Consider the following 23,206-nt stretch of genomic DNA (forward strand, 5'->3'; position numbering starts at 1 on the left):
AGATCTTAGGTGGACAAAGTCAAATACATGAAATAAATCAAAATAAGTTTACCTAATTAAAACATTTTAAGTAATCAGTGAGTTAATTACTTGGACTATTAGAATACTTTCTGTAATTAACACAAGTTTTAGATCCTCACTTGCTTAATAATTTTTGAAAAACTTTCCAAAACATGATTAAGGTCAACCTATAATAGGAAAGAGAGATGCTCATAATAAACAAAGAATAAGCAGCAAATTAATAGAGCTAAACTTCTTTCCAAAAATATTAAAAAAACGAAACCAGATATGATATTTATCCAAAATTTGCCGAAAAAATAGCAACTACTACAAAATTTGCTAGCTGATTTTTCTAGTCATAGCATATCATCACCAAACAAGTCACAAGTAGATAATAAAGGTTTCGACTGCGAGGTTGTAATAAAGATCGCAACCACAAAATATATTAAAAGCAGAAACAAGTCAAGTCACTAGCTAGTAGCTACAAATAGAGACTAGAAAGAGTGTCGTCAACCATCATGCTTCCACCTTCTGAGCTTTGTTCCAGCGACCACCCGGTGAATCAGATCCCCTCTTTCTCCCGAACCTCCCTCTTCCTCCTCCTCGTTTTCCTCCCCTGCACACACACACACACAACCCAATTTTCTCAGTCCGATACCGAACCACACTTCATGTTGAAACCCAATGACCACCAACTTTTTATTAAAAAAAAAACAGCAAGACGAATAAGCGGTAAAATACAATTTCAGCATTAAAAAAGTACATAATATGTGGTTTATGTTCGTAATTTTGTTGTTTTATATAGTTTACAGTTAGCAACTAGTCGCCATAAAACCAAACATAACATATTCAAATACCAAAACATGTACCCACCTTCCTCCACGGCCACCCTTGTCTTTGCTGCGAAGGAGACCCCAGTACTCCTTTTCAGCTTCGCCTGCCACCAAAAAATATACACATTTTAACTGAAGTCGGACAAGTATAGTTAAAGATAAGATGGAAGTTTAAAAATGTGTTTTATTACCGGTGAGAGGTTCTAGGACAGCGATGAAATTCTTCACGGATAGTCCACCTTCTTTAGCCAATACTGCTGCTGCACGGGCTTTCTGGGATGCTTCTGGTTCATCAAACCTAAGGTAACCCGTCTCTGCTCCCATTTTGAAATCCACAAACTTCACAGTGACAAAACAAACAATTTGAGTAATAAAAACCAAAATGCTAAAAAGAACAAAAGATTTATTAGCAATGATAATTCAAATAGGATGTTTATGTACCTTGACATCACCGAATTTTCCAAACACGGCCTTAAGATCTTCACGCAACACAACTTCTTTATTATCTTTATGGGTAGCTAGAGCACCCTTTTCTTCTCTCTCTCCATTCTTAGTTGGAGAGTCAGGAGACTTCTCTTCATCTTCACCCTCTGTTCCTTGGCCCTGAACCTGATCAGTGTTTTCTGTATCCGCAGGCTTTGATTCATTTTCATCCATTGTCTTAGCAGTTGGCTCTTCAGAACTCTTCTCTTCTGTGGTACCTTCTTCATCTGAGCGCTTTAGAGTGAATGAAATGATCAAACCCTTGGGATAGCTACAATATTTTAAAAAAAAAAACAGTCATAGTAAGTTCAAGATCATTAATAGCAACAAAAGACAAGAAAGTTTATAGCAGTACTGAAATTCTTACTTTGCCTCATAATCAGAACCGCTCTTATGATCAGAGCCGTTCTTCTGATTTGCAGAACCCTTTTGAGGACGGTAGTCAGCAAACTTCTCTTCATCTTTCTCCCTTTCATCATCAAACTCTTTCCTGAAAGAAAATATTATCTTGTAAGTAACGCATCCAAACAGAATGAAATGAGAAAGCGTGGATTACTTTGGTTTCATGTCCAAGTCAAGACCAGCAAAGACCAACTTTTGCTTGATAACATTCTGGGCATCCTCTTCTGTAGGGAACTCTACCAAGGCAACGCCACAAAACACTCTCGTCTCTGCAACATGGCGAGGCAACCTCAAACTATTAACCTGAAAATAACACACATACATATATATACAACCAGTTAAAAAAAATCTCACTATTAGTATTTTTCTCCAAATTTTTATAAATCAGTCGGATAATGAATTTACCTTTCCATACTGGCTGAAAAAGGCTTCCACATCATCCCTTTTAACATCAAACGAGAATGGTGAAGCAGCAACGGTCCTAGCATTAAGTTGTTCAATCAAATCTTCTAGCTTCAACATCTCTGTACTCCTACCAACCTTTTGCCCTGTGTAACCAATGGTGGATTAATACAATGTTCAAAGATACTTCTCCAAACTGGGCATAATCATGTTAACAAGGGCTATATAAAAGACAGGTCTGAACGTAGACACTTCTAAATATGAAACTCTTAACACAAAGATGTCACCACCTCGTTTGAATCAGTAGCTATCATAAACTTAACCAATCGAAATTTGATTACATCATGCGTTTATGAGGTCAATAAACTGTTCAAGACATATTTCTCCAAAGTGGGCATAGTCATGTTAACAAGCCTTGTGAGTTCGGAATACAAGAGACATGTATGTCTCAACTAACACTTCCCCTATATATGAAACTCCTAACACACAGGTTTCACCACCTAGTTTGAATCAGTAGATGCACTTATATGATTAAGAAAAAAAAAGAGGAAACTTTTACCATCTTCAGAAACCTTGAGAGCCTTAGAGGTACGAAGAGTATCAGCAACAGCTTTGATGGTATCTTCAGGAATCTCATCTCCTTTGGAATCACCCAACTTCAAGTATCCTCTCATCTTACTGAATGAACATATCAACGCCAAACTAACCACTGTTCTCAAAATCCAAACATTACAAGAATCAAATCATCACTTAGCATAAAATCACAATAAAGCGATTGAACTGTTTGAAAGTTAGAAACTTTACATCCATCTTCACTCTGTGTAACTGTCTTCTTCAAGAAATCATCAATGGGAAGGTTACTATCACTGAAGTAGAACTCCACCTAAAGAATCGAATATCGATGTTAAAAAAAAAACTGATTGAAGCCACAGAGAAATAGAAGAGGAGAGGTTTGAACCTGACGGAGAACAGTTTTGGCAGTTTCTTCTGTGAGACAAGGGATCGACATTGTTGTTAACTGGTTCGAGAGGCAGAGGAGAAGAAAGAAGGAGAGAGAGAGAGAGAGAGAGAGAGAGAGAGAGAGAGAGAGTACTAGGTTTAGTCCGCGACAGCTTCGGTAGTCAAATTACAATTTTATATTTTTACTTTAGTTTCTGCTTTTGATCCTTTATTTTCAACTATAAACCCGGGCATTTTACCCGGACCCGAAGATCCGATCTGAAACCAACCCAAAAAAACCAGATTTGGGTAGGAACCGACCTGATCAAATTACCCTATCGGATCTTGTTGCAGGGGATCCACAGGTCTTAGACCCGACCCGATCCAAACCTGATGGGTATCCAAATTAATAATGTAAATTAAATAAAATGCATCAAGGAGTAATCGAAGATGGGTTATTTGCCTAGAGAACATGGGAGACAATGAATTGTTGTTGTATCTCGCATAGTTTAGTATATATACACATTTTAATATAATGAAAACACAAATTTTGAATAAAATTTTGAATATTTTCGGATATATAAATATTTTCAGATATTTTTTTGTAGTTTTAGATCTTTTTTAGATCGAACCCGAACCTAACCCGATCCGAAACCGAACCAAATTCGAACCGATAAATTCTAATTACCCGAATTGATCTAACTATCTAAGATCCGACCCGACCCGGACCCGGCACGATCCGAACCGACCCGTAACTGAGAATTTAAAATTATCCTATCGGTTCCTAAACATTTAGATCCGAAAGATCCGGACCCAAAAGGACCCGATCCGAACCCGACCCAGCGACCCGAATGCCCAAACCTATTTTCAACTTTACATTCGTGATACCTAGAAGTTTACTATCTATCTGATTTACTCCCACTATGCTTTACAATTACAAAATTTACCTACAGAATCATAACGCAGTCAGTATAGAACGCCCCAGAGACGAGGAAAGGCCAACATCATAGCTAGGAAATTTTGCTTCCTTGGGTTTATCGGTCTTACAATGAGACAGAAACGTGTCTCTTCCTTTGCTTCAATGTAGTTCATGTCAATAATTACATATTTCTTACCTACTTTTTGTTGTATATTTTAAATCTCATATTCATTATAGAATATGTGTTGATATTACAAGAAAAAATAATTTATATCGTCTAAATATATTATGCATAATGTATTTGGCTTATGTTAAGTTAAAAATAATTACAAGAAAATTATAACTCTAAATAATATACGAAAGACACTCAAGAATAACAAAATTCCTAATTAGTTACATGGCAAATTAATGCATTTACTATATAAAACATAAAAAAAAAAAAAATTGACAGCAAGATATTTACAGACTCATACATAAAAAAAATTAAGTTCTAAGATTCTACTGAACTAAAAATAATAACTTACAAGCATGAAAAACCTCATATGCCAAGTTCTTATTTAATACCTATTGGATTCATCTAACAATATATATATATATATATATATATATATTTAAAAATATATATAATTTATGAAATTAAATTTGTAATATTAATGAACATATTTTGACTAAGACTAAGGAAATATTCAATCATAATAATAATCTAAATCAATAACAAATAACAAACAATATCTTGACAAGATATTTTCTATATAAAAAAAATAACATTTGACACCAATGGTAAAGATATTATAAGGTAAGGAATTTATTTTTATATTATTTTGACTACAAACAGAGAAATTAAGCTCAAGGATATTTTGATAAAAAATTTCCTTTTATGCAAATTTATGTTATTATATATATAACAACATAAATAAAAATAAAAAACTAAACAAAAATTAAGAAAAGTTCATACAAAATGGTTTCTCCAAAAACATATTGATCGCATTTGTTTTCACCATTTTCTTGTAGTATCCAATGTTCATTGCTACCCATGTATTTAATTTCACTTGTTTACTTAAATTTATACTCCTTTATTTATCTAATTATAATTTGTAACATTCCAATGATTCTGATTTTATATAGACTTTGACGTAAAACAAGACTACAAAAAATGCTACCTTCCGTGTAAACAAACATCCGAAGGATGTGAGAGGTTTTGTGCAGCTAGAACATTCAGTTGGTTGGCGAATGTATTTCTGATTTATGTTGTTGTAGGTCAAAAAGGCCAAATTAACATTATTAAAGATTATACATTTTGTACTAGTGTCAAGAGTGCTAATAAAGATCCAAAACAATTAGCAAACTGAAGTTACTTTGATAAAGAAATCATCTTTCCTTAAAAGAAATAAAAAATATTAATTCAACATATAAGATATTTAAATGTAAATTATCAAAATTACTAGTGAAACAAGTCCACATGTACTAATGGTGAATTCAATAATTTTTTGGATAACTAGAATATATATATATTTTTTTATTTTGATATTTTTTGGCGCATAACCTTTGATTCTCTTCTTAATCGAATAAACACAATTGGCTTTGATATGTTATATTTGTAAAGTATAACATTTTGCGAGTATGGTTTTGATAGCAATCTTGTAGTTGAAACACCATTAATTCGTCCTCGAAGAAACAATATATATTGTCTTTGTACTTTACATCAAAATATTAAATGGATTAGACAAAACATATAGTCAGGATATTTATTGTTAAAAATAGGTTTTTACTAAACCCATAATTATTTAGATGCAACTAAAATATTTTTTTTGTACTAATACATCTACCCGTGTATCATTTTTCACTCAAATATAATATCAAAAACTGAATGATTTATTTGATAATATAAATGTAGTTCATGTCAATAATTCCATATTTCTTACCTACTTTTTGTTGTATATTTTAAATCTCATATTCATTATTGAATATGTATTGATATTAGAAGGGCAAATAATAGTAAAATATATGTTGATATTACAAGAGAAAATGATTTACATCGTCTAAATATATTATGCATGATGTATTTGGCTTATGTTAAGCTGAAAATAGTTATAAGAAAATTAAAACTCTAAATAAAATACGAAAGACACTCAAGAATAACAAAATTCCTAATTAGTTATATTGCAAATTAATACATTTATTATAAAACATAAAAAAAATTAAGTTCTAAGAGTTTAGTGAAATAAAAATATTAACTTACAAGCATGAAAACCTCATATGCCAAGTTCTTATTTAATACCTATTGGATTCATCTAATAATATATATATTTAAAAATATATATAATTTATGAAATTAAATTTGTAATATTTATTAACATATTTTGACTAAGACTAAGGCAATATTCAATCATAATAATAATCTAAATCAACAACAAATAACAAACAATATCTTGACAAGATATTTTCTATATAAAAAAGAATAACATTTCACACCAATGGTAAAGATATTATAAGGTAAGGAATTAATTTTTATATTATTTTGACTACAATCCAAGAAATTAAGCTCAAGGATATTTTGATAAAATTTTCCTTTTATGCAAATTTGTGTTATTATATATACAACATCATAAATCAAAATAAAACACTAAACAAAAAATAAGAAAAGTTCATACAAAATGGGTTTCTCCAAAAACATATTGATCGCATTTGTTTTCACCATTTTCTTCGTAGTATCTAATGTTCATTGCTACCCAGGTATTTAATTTCACTTGTTTACTTAAATTTATACTTTTTTATTTATCTAACTATAATTTTTAACATTCCAATGATTCTGATTTTATATAGACTTTGAAGTAAAACAAGACTACAAAAAATGCTACCTTCCGTGTAAACAAATATCCGAAGGATGTGAAAGTTTTTGTGCAGCTAAGAACATTCAGTTGGTTGGCGAATGTATTTCTGATTTATGTTGTTGTAGGTCAAAAAGGCCAAATTAACATTATTAAAGATTATACATTTTGTACTAGTGTCAAGAGTGCTAATAAAGATCCAAAACAATTAGCAAACTGAAGTTACTTTGATAAAGAAATCATCTTTCCTTAAAAGAAATAAAAAATATTAATTCAACGTATAAGATATTTAAATGTAAAATATCAAAATTACTAGTAAAACAAGTCCACATATACTAATGGTGAATTTAAATTTTTTTTGGATAACTAGAATATATATATTTTTTTTGATATTTTTTGGCGCATAACCTTTGATTCTCTTCTTAATCGAATAAACACAATTGGCTTTGATATGTTATATTTGTAAAATATAACAATTTGCGAGTATGGTTTTGATAGTAATCTTGTAGTTGAAACACCATTAATTCGTCCTCGAAGAAACTATATATATTGTCTTTGTACTTTACATCAAAATATTAAATGGAATAGACAAAACATACAGTCAGAATATTTATTGTTAAAAATAGGTTTTTACTGAACCCATAATTATTTAGATACAACTAAAATATATTTTTTGTACTAATACATCTACCCGTATATCATTTTTCACTGAAATATAATATCAAAAACTGAATGATTTATTTGATTATATAAATGTAGTTCATGTCAATAATTCCATAGTTCTTACCTACTTTTTGTTGTATATTTTAAATCTCATATTCATTATTGAATATGTGTTGATATTAGAAGAGCAAATAATAATAAAATATATGTTGATATTACAAGAGAAAATGATTTATATCGTCTAAATATATTAAGCATGATGTATTTGGCTTATGTTAAGCTGAAAATAATTATAAGAAAATTAAAACTCTAAATAAAATATGAAAGACACTCAAGAATAACAAAATTCCTAATTAGTTATATTGCAAATTAATACATTTATTATAAAACATAAAAAATTAAGTTCTAAGATTCTAGTGAAATAAAAATATTAACTTACAAGCATGAAAAACCTCATATGCCAAGTTCTTATTTAATACCTATTGGATTCATCTAATAATATATATATATATATATATATATATATATATTTAAAAATAGATATAATCTATGAAATTAAATTTGTAATATTTTTAACATATTTTGACTAAGACTAAGGAAATATTCAATCATAATAATAATCTAAATCAATAACAAATAACAAACAATATCTTGACAAGATATTTTCTATATAAAAAAGAATAACATTTCACACCAATGGTAAAGATATTATAAGGTAAGGAATTAATTTTTATATTAAAACTTTGACTACAATCCAAGAAATTAAGCTCAAGGATATTTCGATAAAATTTTCCTTGTATGCAAATTTGTGTTATTATATATACAACAACATAAATCAAAATAAAACACTAAACAAAAATTAAGAAAAGTTCATACAAAATGGGGTTCTCCAAAAACATATTGATCGCATTTGTTTTCACCATTTTCTTCGTAGTATCTAATGTTCATTGCTACCCAGGTATTTAATTTCACTTGTTTACTTAAATTTATACTTCTTTATTTATTTAATTATAATTTTTAACATTCCAATGATTCTGATTTTATATAGACTTTGAAGTAAAACAAGACTACAAAAAATGCTACCTTTCGTGTAAACAAATATCCGAAGGATGTGAAAGTTTTTGTGCAGCTAAGAACATTCAGTTGGTTGGCGAATGTATTTCTGATTTATGTTGTTGTAGGTCAAAAAGGCCAAATTAACATTATTAAAGATTATACATATTGTACTAGTGTCAAGAGTGCTAATAAAGATCCAAAACAATTAGCAAACTGAAGTTACTTTGATAAAGAAATAATCTTTCCTTAAAAGAAATAAAAAATATTAATTCAACATATAAGATATTTAAATGTAAAATATCAAAATTACTAGTAAAACAAGTCCACATATACTAATGGTGAATTTAAAATATTTTTGGATAACTAGAATATATATATATTTTTTTTTTGATATTTTTTAGCGCATAACCTTTGATTCTCTTTTTAATCGAATAAACACAATTGGCTTTGATATGTTATATTTGTAAAATATAACAATTTGCGAGTATGGTTTTGATAGTAATCTTGTAGTTGAAACACTATTAATTCGTCCTCGAAGAAACTATATATATTGTCTTTGTACTTTACATCAAAATATTAAATGGAATAGACAAAACATACAGTCAGAATATTTATTGTTAAAAATAGGTTTTTACTAAACCCATAATTATTTAGATGCAACTAAAATATATTTTTTGTACTAATACATCTACCCGTATATCATTTTTCACTGAAATATAATATCAAAAACTGAATGATTTATTTGATTATATAAATGTAGTTCATGTCAATAATTCCATATTTCTTACCTACTTTTTGTTGTATATTTTAAATCTCATATTCCTTATTGAATATGTGTTGATATTAGAAGAGCAAATAATAATAAAATATATGTTGATATTACAAGAGAAAATGATTTATATCGTCTAAATATATTATGCATGATGTATTTGGCTTATGTTAAGCTGAAAAGAATTATAAGAAAATTAAAACTCTAAATAAAATACGAAAGACACTCAAGAATAACAAAATTCCTAATTAGTTATATTGCAAATTAATACATGTATTATAAAACATAAAAAAAAAATTAAGTTCTAAGATTCTAGTGAAATAAAAATAATAACTTACATGCATGAAAAACCTCATATGCCAAGTTCTTATTTAATACCTATTGGATTCATCTAATAATATATATATATACATATATATATATATATTTAAAAATATATATACTTTATAAAATTAAATTTGTAATATTTATTAACATATTTTGACTAAGACTAAGGAAATATTCAATCATAATAATAATCTAAATCAATAACAAATAACAAACAATATCTTGACAAGATATTTTCTATATAAAAAAGAATAACATTTCACACCAATGGTAAAGATATTATAAGGTAAGGAATTAATTTTTATATTATCTTGACTACAATCGAAGAAATTAAGCTCAAGAATATTTTGATAAAATTTTCCTTTTATGCAAATTTATGTTATTATATATACAACAACATAAATCAAAATAAAACACTAAACAAAAATTAAGAAAAGTTCATACAAAATGGGTTTCTCCAAACACATATTGATCGCATTTGTTTTCACCATTTTCTTCGTAGTATCTAATGTTCATTGCTACCCAGGTATTTAATTTCACATGTTTACTTCAATTTATACACCTTTATTTATCTAGTTATAATTTTTAACATTCCAATGATTCTGATTTTATATAGACTTTGAAGTAAAACAAGACTACAAAAAATGCTACCTTCCGTGTAAACAAATATCCGAAGGATGTGAAAGGTTTTGTGCAGCTAAGAACATTCAGTTGGTTGGCGAATGTATTTCTGATTTATGTTGTTGTAGGTCAAAAAGGCCAAATTAACATTATTAAAGATTATACATATTGTACTAGTGTCAAGAGTGCTAATAAAGATCCAAAACAATTAGCAAACTGAAGTTACTTTGATAAAAAAAATCATCTTTCCTTTAAAGAAATAAAAAATATTAATTCAAAATATAAGATATTTAAATGTAAAATATCAAAATTACTAGTAAAACAAGTCCACATATACTAATGGTGAATTTAAATTTTTTTTGGATAACTAGAATATATATATTTTTTTTGATATTTTTTGGCGCATAACCTTTGATTCTCTTCTTAATCGAATAAACACAATTGGCTTTGATATGTTATATTTGTAAAATATAACAATTTGCGAGTATGGTTTTGATAGTAATCTTGTAGTTGAAACACCATTAATTCGTCCTCGAAGAAACTATATATATTGTCTTTGTACTTTACATCAAAATATTAAATGGAATAGACAAAACATACAGTCAGAATATTTATTGTTAAAAATAGGTTTTTACTGAACCCATAATTATTTAGATACAACTAAAATATATTTTTTGTACTAATACATCTACCCGTATATCATTTTTCACTGAAATATAATATCAAAAACTGAATGATTTATTTGATTATATAAATGTAGTTCATGTCAATAATTCCATAGTTCTTACCTACTTTTTGTTGTATATTTTAAATCTCATATTCATTATTGAATATGTGTTGATATTAGAAGAGCAAATAATAATAAAATATATGTTGATATTACAAGAGAAAATGATTTATATCGTCTAAATATATTAAGCATGATGTATTTGGCTTATGTTAAGCTGAAAATAATTATAAGAAAATTAAAACTCTAAATAAAATATGAAAGACACTCAAGAATAACAAAATTCCTAATTAGTTATATTGCAAATTAATACATTTATTATAAAACATAAAAAATTAAGTTCTAAGATTCTAGTGAAATAAAAATATTAACTTACAAGCATGAAAAACCTCATATGCCAAGTTCTTATTTAATACCTATTGGATTCATCTAATAATATATATATATATATATATATATATATATATATTTAAAAATAGATATAATCTATGAAATTAAATTTGTAATATTTTTTAACATATTTTGACTAAGACTAAGGAAATATTCAATCATAATAATAATCTAAATCAATAACAAATAACAAACAATATCTTGACAAGATATTTTCTATATAAAAAAGAATAACATTTCACACCAATGGTAAAGATATTATAAGGTAAGGAATTAATTTTTATATTATTTTGACTTCAATCCAAGAAATTAAGCTCAAGGATATTTTGATAAAATTTTCCTTTTATGCAAATTTGTGTTATTATATATACAACAACATAAATAAAAATAAAACACTAAAGAAAAATTAAGAATAGTTCATACAAAATGGGTTTCTCAAAAAACATATTGATCGCATTTGTTTTCACCATTTTCTTCGTAGTATCTAATGTTCATTGCTACCCAGGTATTTAATTTCACATGTTTACTTAAATTTATACACCTTTATTTATCTAGTTATAATTTTTAACATTCCAATGATTCTGATTTTATATAGACTTTGAAGTAAAACAAGACTACAAAAAATGCTACCTTCCGTGTAAACAAATATCCGAAGGATGTGAAAGTTTTTGTGCAGCTAAGAACATTCAGTTGGTTGGCGAATGTATTTCTGATTTATGTTGTTGTAGGTCAAAAAGGCCAAATTAACATTATTAAAGATTATACATATTGTACTAGTGTCAAGAGTGCTAATAAAGATCCAAAACAATTAGCAAACTGAAGTTACTTTGATAAAGAAATAATCTTTCCTTAAAAGAAATAAAAAATATTAATTCAACATATAAGATATTTAAATGTAAAATATCAAAATTACTAGTGAAACAAGTCCACATATACTAATGGTGAATTCAAAATTATTTTGGATAACTAGAATATATTTTTTTTTTTTGATATTTTTTGGCGCATAACCTTTGATTCTCTTCTTAATCGAATAAACACAACTGGCTTTGATATGTTATATTTCCAAAGTATAACAATTTGCGAGTATGGTTTTGATAGCAATCTTGTAGTTGAAACACCATTAATTCGTCCTCGAAGAAACTATATATATTGTCTTTGTACTTTACATCAAAATATTAAATGGAATAGACAAAACATACAGTCAGAATATTTATTGTTAAAAATAGTTTTTTACTGAACCCATAATTATTTAGATGCAACTAAAATATATTTTTTGTACTAATACATCTACCCGTATATCATTTTTCACTGAAATATAATATCAAAAACTAAATGATTTATTTGATTATATAAATGTAGTTCATGTCAATAATTCCATATTTCTTACCTTGTTGTTGTATATTTTAAATCTCATATTCATTATTGAATATGTGTTGATATTAGAAGAGCAAATAATGATAAAATATATGTTGATATTACAAGAGAAAATGATTTATATCGTCTAAATATATTATGCATGATGTATTTGGCTTATGTTAAGCTGAAAATAATTATAAAAAAATTAAAACTCTAAATAAAATACGAAAGACACTCAAGAATAACAAAATTCCTAATTAGTTATATTGCAAACTAATACATGTATTATAAAACATAAAAAAAATTAAGTTCTAAGATCCTAGTGAAATAAAAATAATAACTTACATGCATGAAAAACCTCATATGCCAAGTTCTTATTTAATACCTATTGGATTCATCTAATAATATATATATATACATATATATATATATATATATTAAAAAATATATATAATTTATGAAATTAAATTTGTAATATTTATTAACATATTTTGACTAAGACTAAGGAAATATTCAATCATAATAATAATCTAAATCAATAGCAAATAACAAACAATATCTTGACAAGATATTTTCTTTATAAAAAGAATAACATTTCACACCAATGGTAAAGATATTATAAGGTAAGGGATTTATTTTTATATTATTTTGACTACAATCAAAGAAATTAAGCTCAAGGATATTTTGATAAAAAATTCCTTTATGCAAATTTATGTTATTATATATACAACAACATAAATCAAAATAAAACACTAAACAAAAATTAAGAAAAGTTCATACAAAATGGGTTTCTCCAAAAACATATTGATCGCATTTGTTTTCACCATTTTCTTCGTAGTATCTAATGTTCATTGCTACCCAGGTATTTAATTTCACTTGTTTACTTAAATTTATACTCCTTTATTTATCTAATTATAATTTTTAACATTCCAATGATTCTGATTTTATATAGACTTTGAAGTAAAACAAGACTACAAAAAATGCTACCTTCCGTGTAAACAAATATCCGAAGGATGTGAAAGGTTTTGTGCAGCTAAGAACATTCAGTTGGTTGGCGAATGTATTTCTGATTTATGTTGTTGTAGGTCAAAAAGGCCAAATTAACATTATTAAGGATTATACATATTGTACTAGTGTCAAGAGTGCTAATAAAGATCCAAAACAATTAGCAAACTGAAGTTACTTTGATAAAGAAATCATCTTTCCTTAAAAGAAATAAAAAAAATATTAATTCAACATATAAGATATTTAAATGTAAAATATCAAAATTACTAGTGAAACAAGTCCACATATACTAATGGTGAATTCAAAAATTTTTTGGATAACTAGAATATTTTATTTTATTTTATTTTGATATTTTTTGGCGCATAACCTTTGATTCTCTTTTTAATCGAATAAAGACAATTGGCTTTGATATGTTATATTTGTAAAGTATAACAATTTGCGAGTATGGTTTTGATAGTACTCTTGTAGTTGAAACACCATTAATTCGTCCTCGAAGAAACTATATATATTGTCTTTGTACTTTACATCAAAATATTAAATGGAATAGACAAAATATACAATCAGAATATTTATTTTTAAAAATAGGTTTTTACTAAACCCATATTTATTTAGATGCAACTAAAATATATTTTTTGTACAAATACATCTACCCGTATATCATTTTTCACTGAAATATAATATCAAAAACTGAATGATTTATTTGATTATATAAATGTAGTTCATGTCAATAATTCCATATTTCTTACCTACTCTTTGTTCTATATTTTAAATCGCATATTCCTTATTGAATATGTGTTGATATTAGAAGAGCAAATAATAATAAAATATATGTTGATATTACAAGAGAAAATGATTTATATCGTCTAAATATATTATGCATGATGTATTTGGCTTATGTTAAGCTGAAAATAATTATAAGAAAATTAAAACTCTAAATAAAATACGAAAGACACTCAAGAATAACAAAATTCCTAATTAGTTATATTGCAAAATTAATACATGTATTATAAAACATAAAAAAAATTAAGTTCTAAGATTCTAGTGAAATAAAAATAATAACTTACATGCATGAAAAACCTCATATGCCAAGTTCTTATTTAATACCTATTGGATTCATCTAATAATATATATATATATATATATATATATATATATATATATTTAAAAATATATATACTTTATAAAATTAAATTTGTAATATTTATTAACATATTTTGACTAAGACTAAGGAAATATTCAATAATAATAATAATCTAAATAAATAACAAATAACAAACAATATCTTGACAAGATATTTTCTATATAAAAAAGAATAACATTTCACACCAATGGTAAAGATATTATAAGGTAAGGAATTAATTTTTATATTATTTTGACTACAATCCAAGAAATTAAGCTCAAGAATATTTTGATAAAATTTTCCTTTTATGCAAATTTATGTTATTATATATACAACAACATAAATCAAAATAAAACACTAAATAAAAATTAAGAAAAGTTCATACAAAATGGGTTTCGCCAAAAACATATTGATCGCATTTGTTTTCACCATTTTCTTCGTAGTATCTAATGTTCATTGCTACCCAGGTATTTAATTTCACTTGTTTACTTAAATTTATACTCCTTTATTTATCTAATTATAATTTTTAACATTCCAATGATTCTGATTTTATATAGACTTTGAAGTAAAACAAGACTACAAAAAATGCTACCTTCCGTGTAAACAAATATCCGAAGGATGTGAAAGGTTTTGTGCAGCTAAGAACATTCAGTTGGTTGGCGAATGTATTTCTGATTTATGTTGTTGTAGGTCAAAAAGGCCAAATTAACATTATTAAGGATTATACATATTGTACTAGTGTCAAGAGTGCTAATAAAGATCCAAAACAATTAGCAAACTGAAGTTACTTTGATAAAGAAATCATCTTTCCTTAAAAGAAATAAAAAAAATATTAATTCAACATATAAGATATTTAAATGTAAAATATCAAAATTACTAGTGAAACAAGTCCGCATATACTAATGGTGAATTCTAAATTTTTTTGGATAACTAGAATATTTTATTTTATTTTATTTTGATATTTTTTGGCGCATAACCTTTGATTCTCTTTTTAATCGAATAAAGACAATTGGCTTTGATATGTTATATTTGTAAAGTATAACAATTTGCGAGTATGGTTTTGATAGTACTCTTGTAGTTGAAACACCATTAATTCGTCCTCGAAGAAACTATATATATTGTCTTTGTACTTTACATCAAAATATTAAATGGAATAGACAAAATATACAGTCAGAATATTTATTTTTAAAAATAGGTTTTTACTAAACCCATAATTATTTAGATGCAACTAAAATATATTTTTTGTACTAATACATCTACCCGTATATCATTTTTCACTGAAATATAATATCAAAAACTGAATGATTTATTTGATTATATAAATGTAGTTCATGTCAATAATTCCATATTTCTTACCTACTTTTTGTTGTATATTTTAAATCTCATATTCCTTATTGAATATGTGTTGATATTAGAAGAGCAAATAATAATAAAATATATGTTGATATTACAAGAGAAAATGATTTATATCGTCTAAATATATTATGCATGATGTATTTGGCTTATGTTAAGCTGAAAATAATTATAAGAAAATTAAAACTCTAAATAAAATACGAAAGACACTCAAGAATAACAAAATTCCTTATTAGTTATATTGCAAATTAATACATGTATTATAAAACATAAAAAAAAATTAAGTTCTAAGATTCTATGAAATAAAAATAATAACTTACATGCATGAAAAACCTCATATGCCAAGTTCTTATTTAATACCTATTGGATTCATCTAATAATATATATATATATACATATATATATATATATATATTTAAAAATATATATACTTTATAAAATTAAATTTGTAATATTTATTAACATATTTTGACTAAGACTAAGGAAATATTCAATCATAATAATAATCTAAATCAATAACAAATAACAAACAATATCTTGACAAGATATTTTCTATATAAAAAAGAATAACATTTCACACCAATGGTAAAGATATTATAAGGTAAGGAATTAATTTTTATATTATCTTGACTACAATCCAAGAAATTAAGCTCAAGAATATTTTGATAAAATTTTCCTTTTATGCAAATTTATGTTATTATATATACAACAACATAAATCAAAATAAAACACTAAACAAAAATTAAGAAAAGTTCATACAAAATGGGTTTCTCCAAACACATATTGATCGCATTTGTTTTCACCATTTTCTTCGTAGTATCTAATGTTCATTGCTACCCAGGTATTTAATTTCACATGTTTACTTCAATTTATACACCTTTATTTATCTAGTTATAATTTTTAACATTCCAATGATTCTGATTTTATATAGACTTTGAAGTAAAACAAGACTACAAAAAATGCTACCTTCCGTGTAAACAAATATCCGAAGGATGTGAAAGGTTTTGTGCAGCTAAGAACATTCAGTTGGTTGGCGAATGTATTTCTGATTTATGTTGTTGTAGGTCAAAAAGGCCAAATTAACATTATTAAAGATTATACATATTGTACTAGTGTCAAGAGTGCTAATAAAGATCCAAAACAATTAGCAAACTGAAGTTACTTTGATAAAAAAAAATCATCTTTCCTTTAAAGAAATAAAAAATATTAATTCAACATATAAGATATTTAAATGTAAAATATCAAAATTACTAGTAAAACAAGTCCACATATACTAATGGTGAATTTAAATTTTTTTTGGATAACTAGAATATATATATATATATTTTTTTTGATATTTTTTGGCGCATAACCTTTGATTCTCTTCTTAATCGAATAAACACAATTGGCTTTGATATGTTATATTTGTAAAATATAACAATTTGCGAGTATGGTTTTGATAGTAATCTTGTAGTTGAAACACCATTAATTCGTCCTCGAAGAAACTATATATATTGTCTTTGTACTTTACATCAAAATATTAAATGGAATAGACAAAACATACAGTCAGAATATTTATTGTTAAAAATAGGTTTTTACTGAACCCATAATTATTTAGATACAACTAAAATATATTTTTTGTACTAATACATCTACCCGTATATCATTTTTCACTGAAATATAATATCAAAAACTGAATGATTTATTTGATTATATAAATGTAGTTCATGTCAATAATTCCATAGTTCTTACCTACTTTTTGTTGTATATTTTAAATCTCATATTCATTATTGAATATGTGTTGATATTAGAAGAGCAAATAATAATAAAATATATGTTGATATTACAAGAGAAAATGATTTATATCGTCTAAATATATTAAGCATGATGTATTTGGCTTATGTTAAGCTGAAAATAATTATAAAAAAATTAAAACTCTAAATAAAATATGAAAGACACTCAAGAATAACAAAATTCCTAATTAGTTATATTGCAAATTAATACATTTATTATAAAACATAAAAAATTAAGTTCTAAGATTCTAGTGAAATAAAAATATTAACTTACAAGCATGAAAAACCTCATATGCCAAGTTCTTATTTAATACCTATTGGATTCATCTAATATATATATATATATATATATATATATATATATATATATATTTAGAAATATATATATATATATACTTTATGAAATTAAATTTGTAATATTTATTAACATATTTTGACTAAGACTAAGGAAATATTCAATCATAATAATAATCTAAATCAATAACAAATAACAAACAATATCTTGACAAGATATTTTCTATATAAAAAATAATAACATTTCACACCAATGGTAAAGATATTATAAGGTAAGGAATTAATTTTTATATTATTTTGAGTACAATCCAAGAAATTAAGCTCAAGGATATTTTGATAAAATTTTCCTTTTATGCAAATTTGTGTTATTATATATACAACAACATAAATCAAAATAAAACACTAAACATAAATTAAGAAAAGTTCATACAAAATGGGTTTCTCCAAAAACATATTGATCGCATTTGTTTTCACCATTTTCTTCGTAGTATCTAATGTTCATTGCTACCCAGGTATTTAATTTCACTTGTTTACTTCAATTTATACGCCTTTATTTATCTAATTATAATTTTTAACATTCCAATGATTCTGATTTTATATAGACTTTGAAGTAAAACAAGACTACAAAAAATGCTACCTTCCGTGTAAACAAATATCCGAAGGATGTGAAAGTTTTTGTGCAGCTAAGAACATTCAGTTGGTTGGCGAATGTATTTCTGATTTATGTTGTTGTAGGTCAAAAAGGCCAAATTAACATTATTAAAGATTATACATATTGTACTAGTGTCAAGAGTGCTAATAAAGATCCAAAACAATTAGCAAATTGAAGTTACTTTGATAAAGAAATCATCTTTCCTTAAAAGAAATAAAAAATATTAATTCAACATATAAGATTTTTAAATGTAAAATGTCAAAATTACTAGGGAAACAAGTCCACATATACTAATGGTGAATTTAAAAAAAATTTGGATAACTAGAATATTTTTTTTTTATTTTGATATTTTTTGGCGCATAACCTTTGATTCTCTTCTTAATCGAATAAACACAATTGGCTTTGATATGTTATATTTCTAAAGTATAACAATTTGCGAGTATGGTTTTGATAGCAATCTTGTAGTTGAAACACCATTAATTCGTCCTCGAAGAAACTATATATATTGTCTTTGTACTTTACATCAAAATATTAAATGGAATAGACAAAACATACAGTCAGAATATTTAATGTTAAAAATAGGTTTTTACTGAACCCATAATTATTTAGATGCAACTAAAATATATTTTTTGTACTAATATATCTACCCATATATCATTTTTCACTGAAATATAATATCAAAAACTGAATGATTTATTTGATTATATAAATGTAGTTCATGTCAATAATTCCACATTTCTTACCTACTTTTTGTTGTATATTTTAAATCTCATATTCATTATTGAATATGTGTTGATATTAGAAGAGCAAATAATAATAAAATATATGTTGATATTACAAGAGAAAATGATTTATATCGTCTAAATATATTATGCATGATGTATTTGGCTTATGTTAAGCTGAAAATAATTATAAGAAAATTAAAACTCTAAATAAAATACGAAAGACACTCAAGAATAACAAAATTCCTAATTAGTTATATTGCAAATTAATACATGTATTATAAAACATAAAAAACATTAAGTTCTAAGATTCTAGTGAAATAAAAATAATAACTTACATGCATGAAAAACCTCATATGCCAAGTTCTTATTTAATACCTATAGGATTCATCTAATAATACATATACATATACATATACATATATATATATATATATATATTTAAAAATATATATAATTTATGAAATTAAATTTGTAATATTTATTAACATATTTTGACTAAGACTATGGAAATATTGAATCATAATAATAATCTAAATCAATAGCAAATAACAAACAATATATTCACAAGATATTTTCTTTATAAAAAGAATAACATTTCACACCAATGGTAAAGATATTATAAGGTAAGGGATTTATTTTTATATTATTTTGACTACAATCCAAGAAATTAAGCTAAAGGATATTTTGATAAAATTTTCCTTTTATGCAAATTTATGTTATTATATATACAACAACATAAATCAAAATAAAACACTAAACAAAAATTAAGAAAAGTTCATACAAAATGGGTTTCTCCAAAAACATATTGATCGCATTTGTTTTCACCATTTTCTTCGTAGTATCTAATGTTCATTGCTACCCAGGTATTTAATTTCACTTGTTTACTTTAATTTATACTCCTTTATTTATCTAATTATAATTTTTAACATTCCAATGATTCTGATTTTATATAGACTTTGAAGTAAAACAAGACTACAAAAAATGCTACCTTCCGTGTAAACAAATATCCGAAGGATGTGAAAGGTTTTGTGCAGCTAAGAACATTCAGTTGGTTGGCGAATGTATTTCTGATTTATGTTGTTGTAGGTCAAAAAGGCCAAATTAACATTATTAAAGATTATACATATTGTACTAGTGTCAAGAGTGCTAATAAAGATCCAAAACAATTAGCAAACTCAAGTTACTTTGATAAAGAAATCATCTTTCCTTAAAAGAAATAAAAAAAATATTAATTCAACATATAAGATATTTAAATGTAAAATATAAAAATTACTAGTGAAACAAGTCCACATATACTAATGGTGAATTCAAAATTTTTTTGGATAACTAGAATATTTTTTTTTATTTTGATATTTTTTGGCGCATAACCTTTGATTCTCTTTTTAATCGAATAAACACAATTGGCTTTGATATGTTATATTTGTAAAGTATAACAATTTGCGAGTATGGTTTTGATAGTAATCTTGTAGTTAAAACACCATTAATTCGTCCTCGAAGAAACTATATATATTGTCTTTGTACTTTACATCAAAATATTAAATGGAATGGACAAAAAATACAGTCAGAATATTTATTGTTAAAAATAGGTTTTTACTAAACCCATAATTATTTAGATGCAACTAAAATATATTTTTTGTACTAATACATGTAGCCATGTATCATTTTTCATTGAAATATAATATCAAAAACTGAATGATTTATTTGATTATATAAATGTAGTTCATGTCAATAATTCCATATTTTTTACCTACTTTTTGTTGTATATTTTAAATCTCATATTCATTATTGAATATGTGTTGATATTAGAAGAGCAAATAATAATAAAATATATGTTGATATTACAAGAAAAAATGATTTATATCGTCTAAATATATTATGAATGATGTATTTGGCTTATGTTAAGCTGAAAATAATTATAAGAAAAGTAAAACTCTAAATAAAATACGAAAGACACTCAAAAATAACAATATTCCTAATTAGTTATATTTCAAATTAATACATTTATTATAAAACATAAAAAAATTAAGTTCTAAGATTTTAGTGAAATAAAAATATTAACTTACAAGCATGAAAAACCTCATATTCCAAGTTCTTATTTAATACCTATTGGATTCATCTAATAATATATATATATATATATATATTTAGAAATATATATATATAATTTATGAAATTAAATTTGTAATATTTATTAACATATTTTGACTAAGACTAAGGAAATATTCAATCATAATAATAATCTAAATCAATAACAAATAACAAACAATATCTTGACTAGATATTTTCTATATAAAAAATAATAACATTTCACACCAATGGTAAAGATATTATAAGGTAAGGAATTAATTTTTATATTATTTTGACTACAATCCAAGAAATTAAGCTCAAGGATATTTTGATAAAATTTTCCTTTTATGCAAATTTGTGTTATTATATATACAACAACATAAATCAAAATAAAACACTAAACATAAATTAAGAAAAGTTCATACAAAATGGGTTTCTCCAAAAACATATTGATCGCATTTGTTTTCACCATTTTCTTCGTAGTATCTAATGTTCATTGCTACCCAGGTATTTAATTTCACTTGTTTACTTAAATTTATACGCCTTTATTTATCTAATTATAATTTTTAACATTCCAATGATTCTGATTTTATATAGACTTTGAAGTAAAACAAGACTACAAAAAATGCTAACTTCCGTGTAAACAAATATCCGAAGGATGTGAAAGTTTTTGTGCAGCTAAGAACATTCAGTTGGTTGGCGAATGTATTTCTGATTTATGTTGTTGTAGGTCAAAAAGGCCAAATTAACATTATTAAAGATTATACATATTGTACTAGTGTCAAGAGTGCTAATAAAGATCCAAAACAATTAGCAAACTCAAGTTACTTTGATAAAGAAATCATCTTTTCTTAAAAGAAATAAAAAATATTAATTCAACATATAAGATATTTAAATGTAAAATGTCAAAATTACTAGGGAAACAAGTCCACATATACTAATGGTGAATTTAAAAAAGTTTTGGATAACTAGAATATTTTTTTTTTATTTTGATATTTTTTGGCGCATAACCTTTGATTCTCTTCTTAATCGAATAAACACAATTGGCTTTGATATGTTATATTTCTAAAGTATAACAATTTGCGAGTATGGTTTTGATAGCAATCTTGTAGTTGAAACACCATTAATTCGTCCTCGAAGAAACTATATATATTGTCTTTGTACTTTACATCAAAATATTAAATGGAATAGACAAAACGTACAGTCAGAATATTTAATGTTAAAAATAGGTTTTTACTGAACCCATAATTATTTAGATGCAACTAAAATATATTTTTTGTACTAATATATCTACCCATATATCATTTTTCACTGAAATATAATATCAAAAACTGAATGATTTATTTGATTATATAAATGTAGTTCATGTCAATAATTCCACATTTCTTACCTACTTTTTGTTGTATATTTTAAATCTCATATTCATTATTGAATATGTGTTGATATTAGAAGAGCAAATAATAATAAAATATATGTTGATATTACAAGAGAAAATGATTTATA

At 25.2% G+C, this 23,206-nt stretch overlaps 1 protein-coding gene and 7 long non-coding RNA genes across 8 annotated transcripts; 7 read left to right on the forward strand and 1 right to left on the reverse strand.

Moving 5' to 3' along the window:
* Positions 1 to 266: 266 nt before the first annotated feature.
* On the reverse strand, positions 267 to 3,264 carry LOC106361126 (la protein 1-like). The gene is made up of 10 exons (XM_013800829.3): positions 3,079 to 3,264; positions 2,925 to 3,003; positions 2,680 to 2,829; positions 2,124 to 2,266; positions 1,873 to 2,021; positions 1,684 to 1,806; positions 1,275 to 1,587; positions 1,025 to 1,172; positions 874 to 937; positions 267 to 616 (listed from the first exon to the last, which is right to left on the reverse strand). The coding sequence occupies exons 1-10, from the start codon at positions 3,127 to 3,129 to the stop codon at positions 517 to 519; spliced, it is 1,320 nt and encodes a 439-aa protein (XP_013656283.2). The 5' UTR covers positions 3,130 to 3,264; the 3' UTR covers positions 267 to 516.
* Positions 3,265 to 4,553: 1,289 nt separating this feature from the next.
* On the forward strand, positions 4,554 to 7,083 carry LOC106359796. The gene is made up of 2 exons (XR_001272630.2): positions 4,554 to 6,711; positions 6,802 to 7,083. It is a non-coding gene; the product is annotated as an uncharacterized LOC106359796 (long non-coding RNA).
* Positions 7,084 to 10,032: 2,949 nt separating this feature from the next.
* Positions 10,033 to 10,458, forward strand: LOC125577398. Its single transcript, XR_007315830.1, has 2 exons — positions 10,033 to 10,147; positions 10,238 to 10,458. It is a non-coding gene; the product is annotated as an uncharacterized LOC125577398 (long non-coding RNA).
* A 1,309-nt stretch (positions 10,459 to 11,767) lies between these two features.
* On the forward strand, positions 11,768 to 12,238 carry LOC125577399. The gene is made up of 2 exons (XR_007315831.1): positions 11,768 to 11,864; positions 11,955 to 12,238. It is a non-coding gene; the product is annotated as an uncharacterized LOC125577399 (long non-coding RNA).
* Positions 12,239 to 12,916: 678 nt separating this feature from the next.
* On the forward strand, positions 12,917 to 13,952 carry LOC125577400. The gene is made up of 2 exons (XR_007315832.1): positions 12,917 to 13,577; positions 13,668 to 13,952. It is a non-coding gene; the product is annotated as an uncharacterized LOC125577400 (long non-coding RNA).
* Positions 13,953 to 16,005: 2,053 nt separating this feature from the next.
* On the forward strand, positions 16,006 to 17,345 carry LOC125577401. Its single transcript, XR_007315833.1, has 2 exons — positions 16,006 to 17,034; positions 17,125 to 17,345. It is a non-coding gene; the product is annotated as an uncharacterized LOC125577401 (long non-coding RNA).
* Positions 17,346 to 18,389: 1,044 nt separating this feature from the next.
* Positions 18,390 to 19,082, forward strand: LOC125577402. The gene is made up of 2 exons (XR_007315834.1): positions 18,390 to 18,771; positions 18,862 to 19,082. It is a non-coding gene; the product is annotated as an uncharacterized LOC125577402 (long non-coding RNA).
* Positions 19,083 to 20,304: 1,222 nt separating this feature from the next.
* LOC125577403 lies at positions 20,305 to 22,521 on the forward strand. The gene is made up of 3 exons (XR_007315835.1): positions 20,305 to 20,499; positions 20,590 to 22,210; positions 22,301 to 22,521. It is a non-coding gene; the product is annotated as an uncharacterized LOC125577403 (long non-coding RNA).
* Positions 22,522 to 23,206: the final 685 nt, after the last annotated feature.

The sequence above is a fragment of the Brassica napus genome, chromosome A8 (genome assembly GCF_020379485.1).
Source record: "Brassica napus cultivar Da-Ae chromosome A8, Da-Ae, whole genome shotgun sequence".
In the NCBI taxonomy this organism is placed as follows: domain Eukaryota; kingdom Viridiplantae; phylum Streptophyta; class Magnoliopsida; order Brassicales; family Brassicaceae; genus Brassica; species Brassica napus.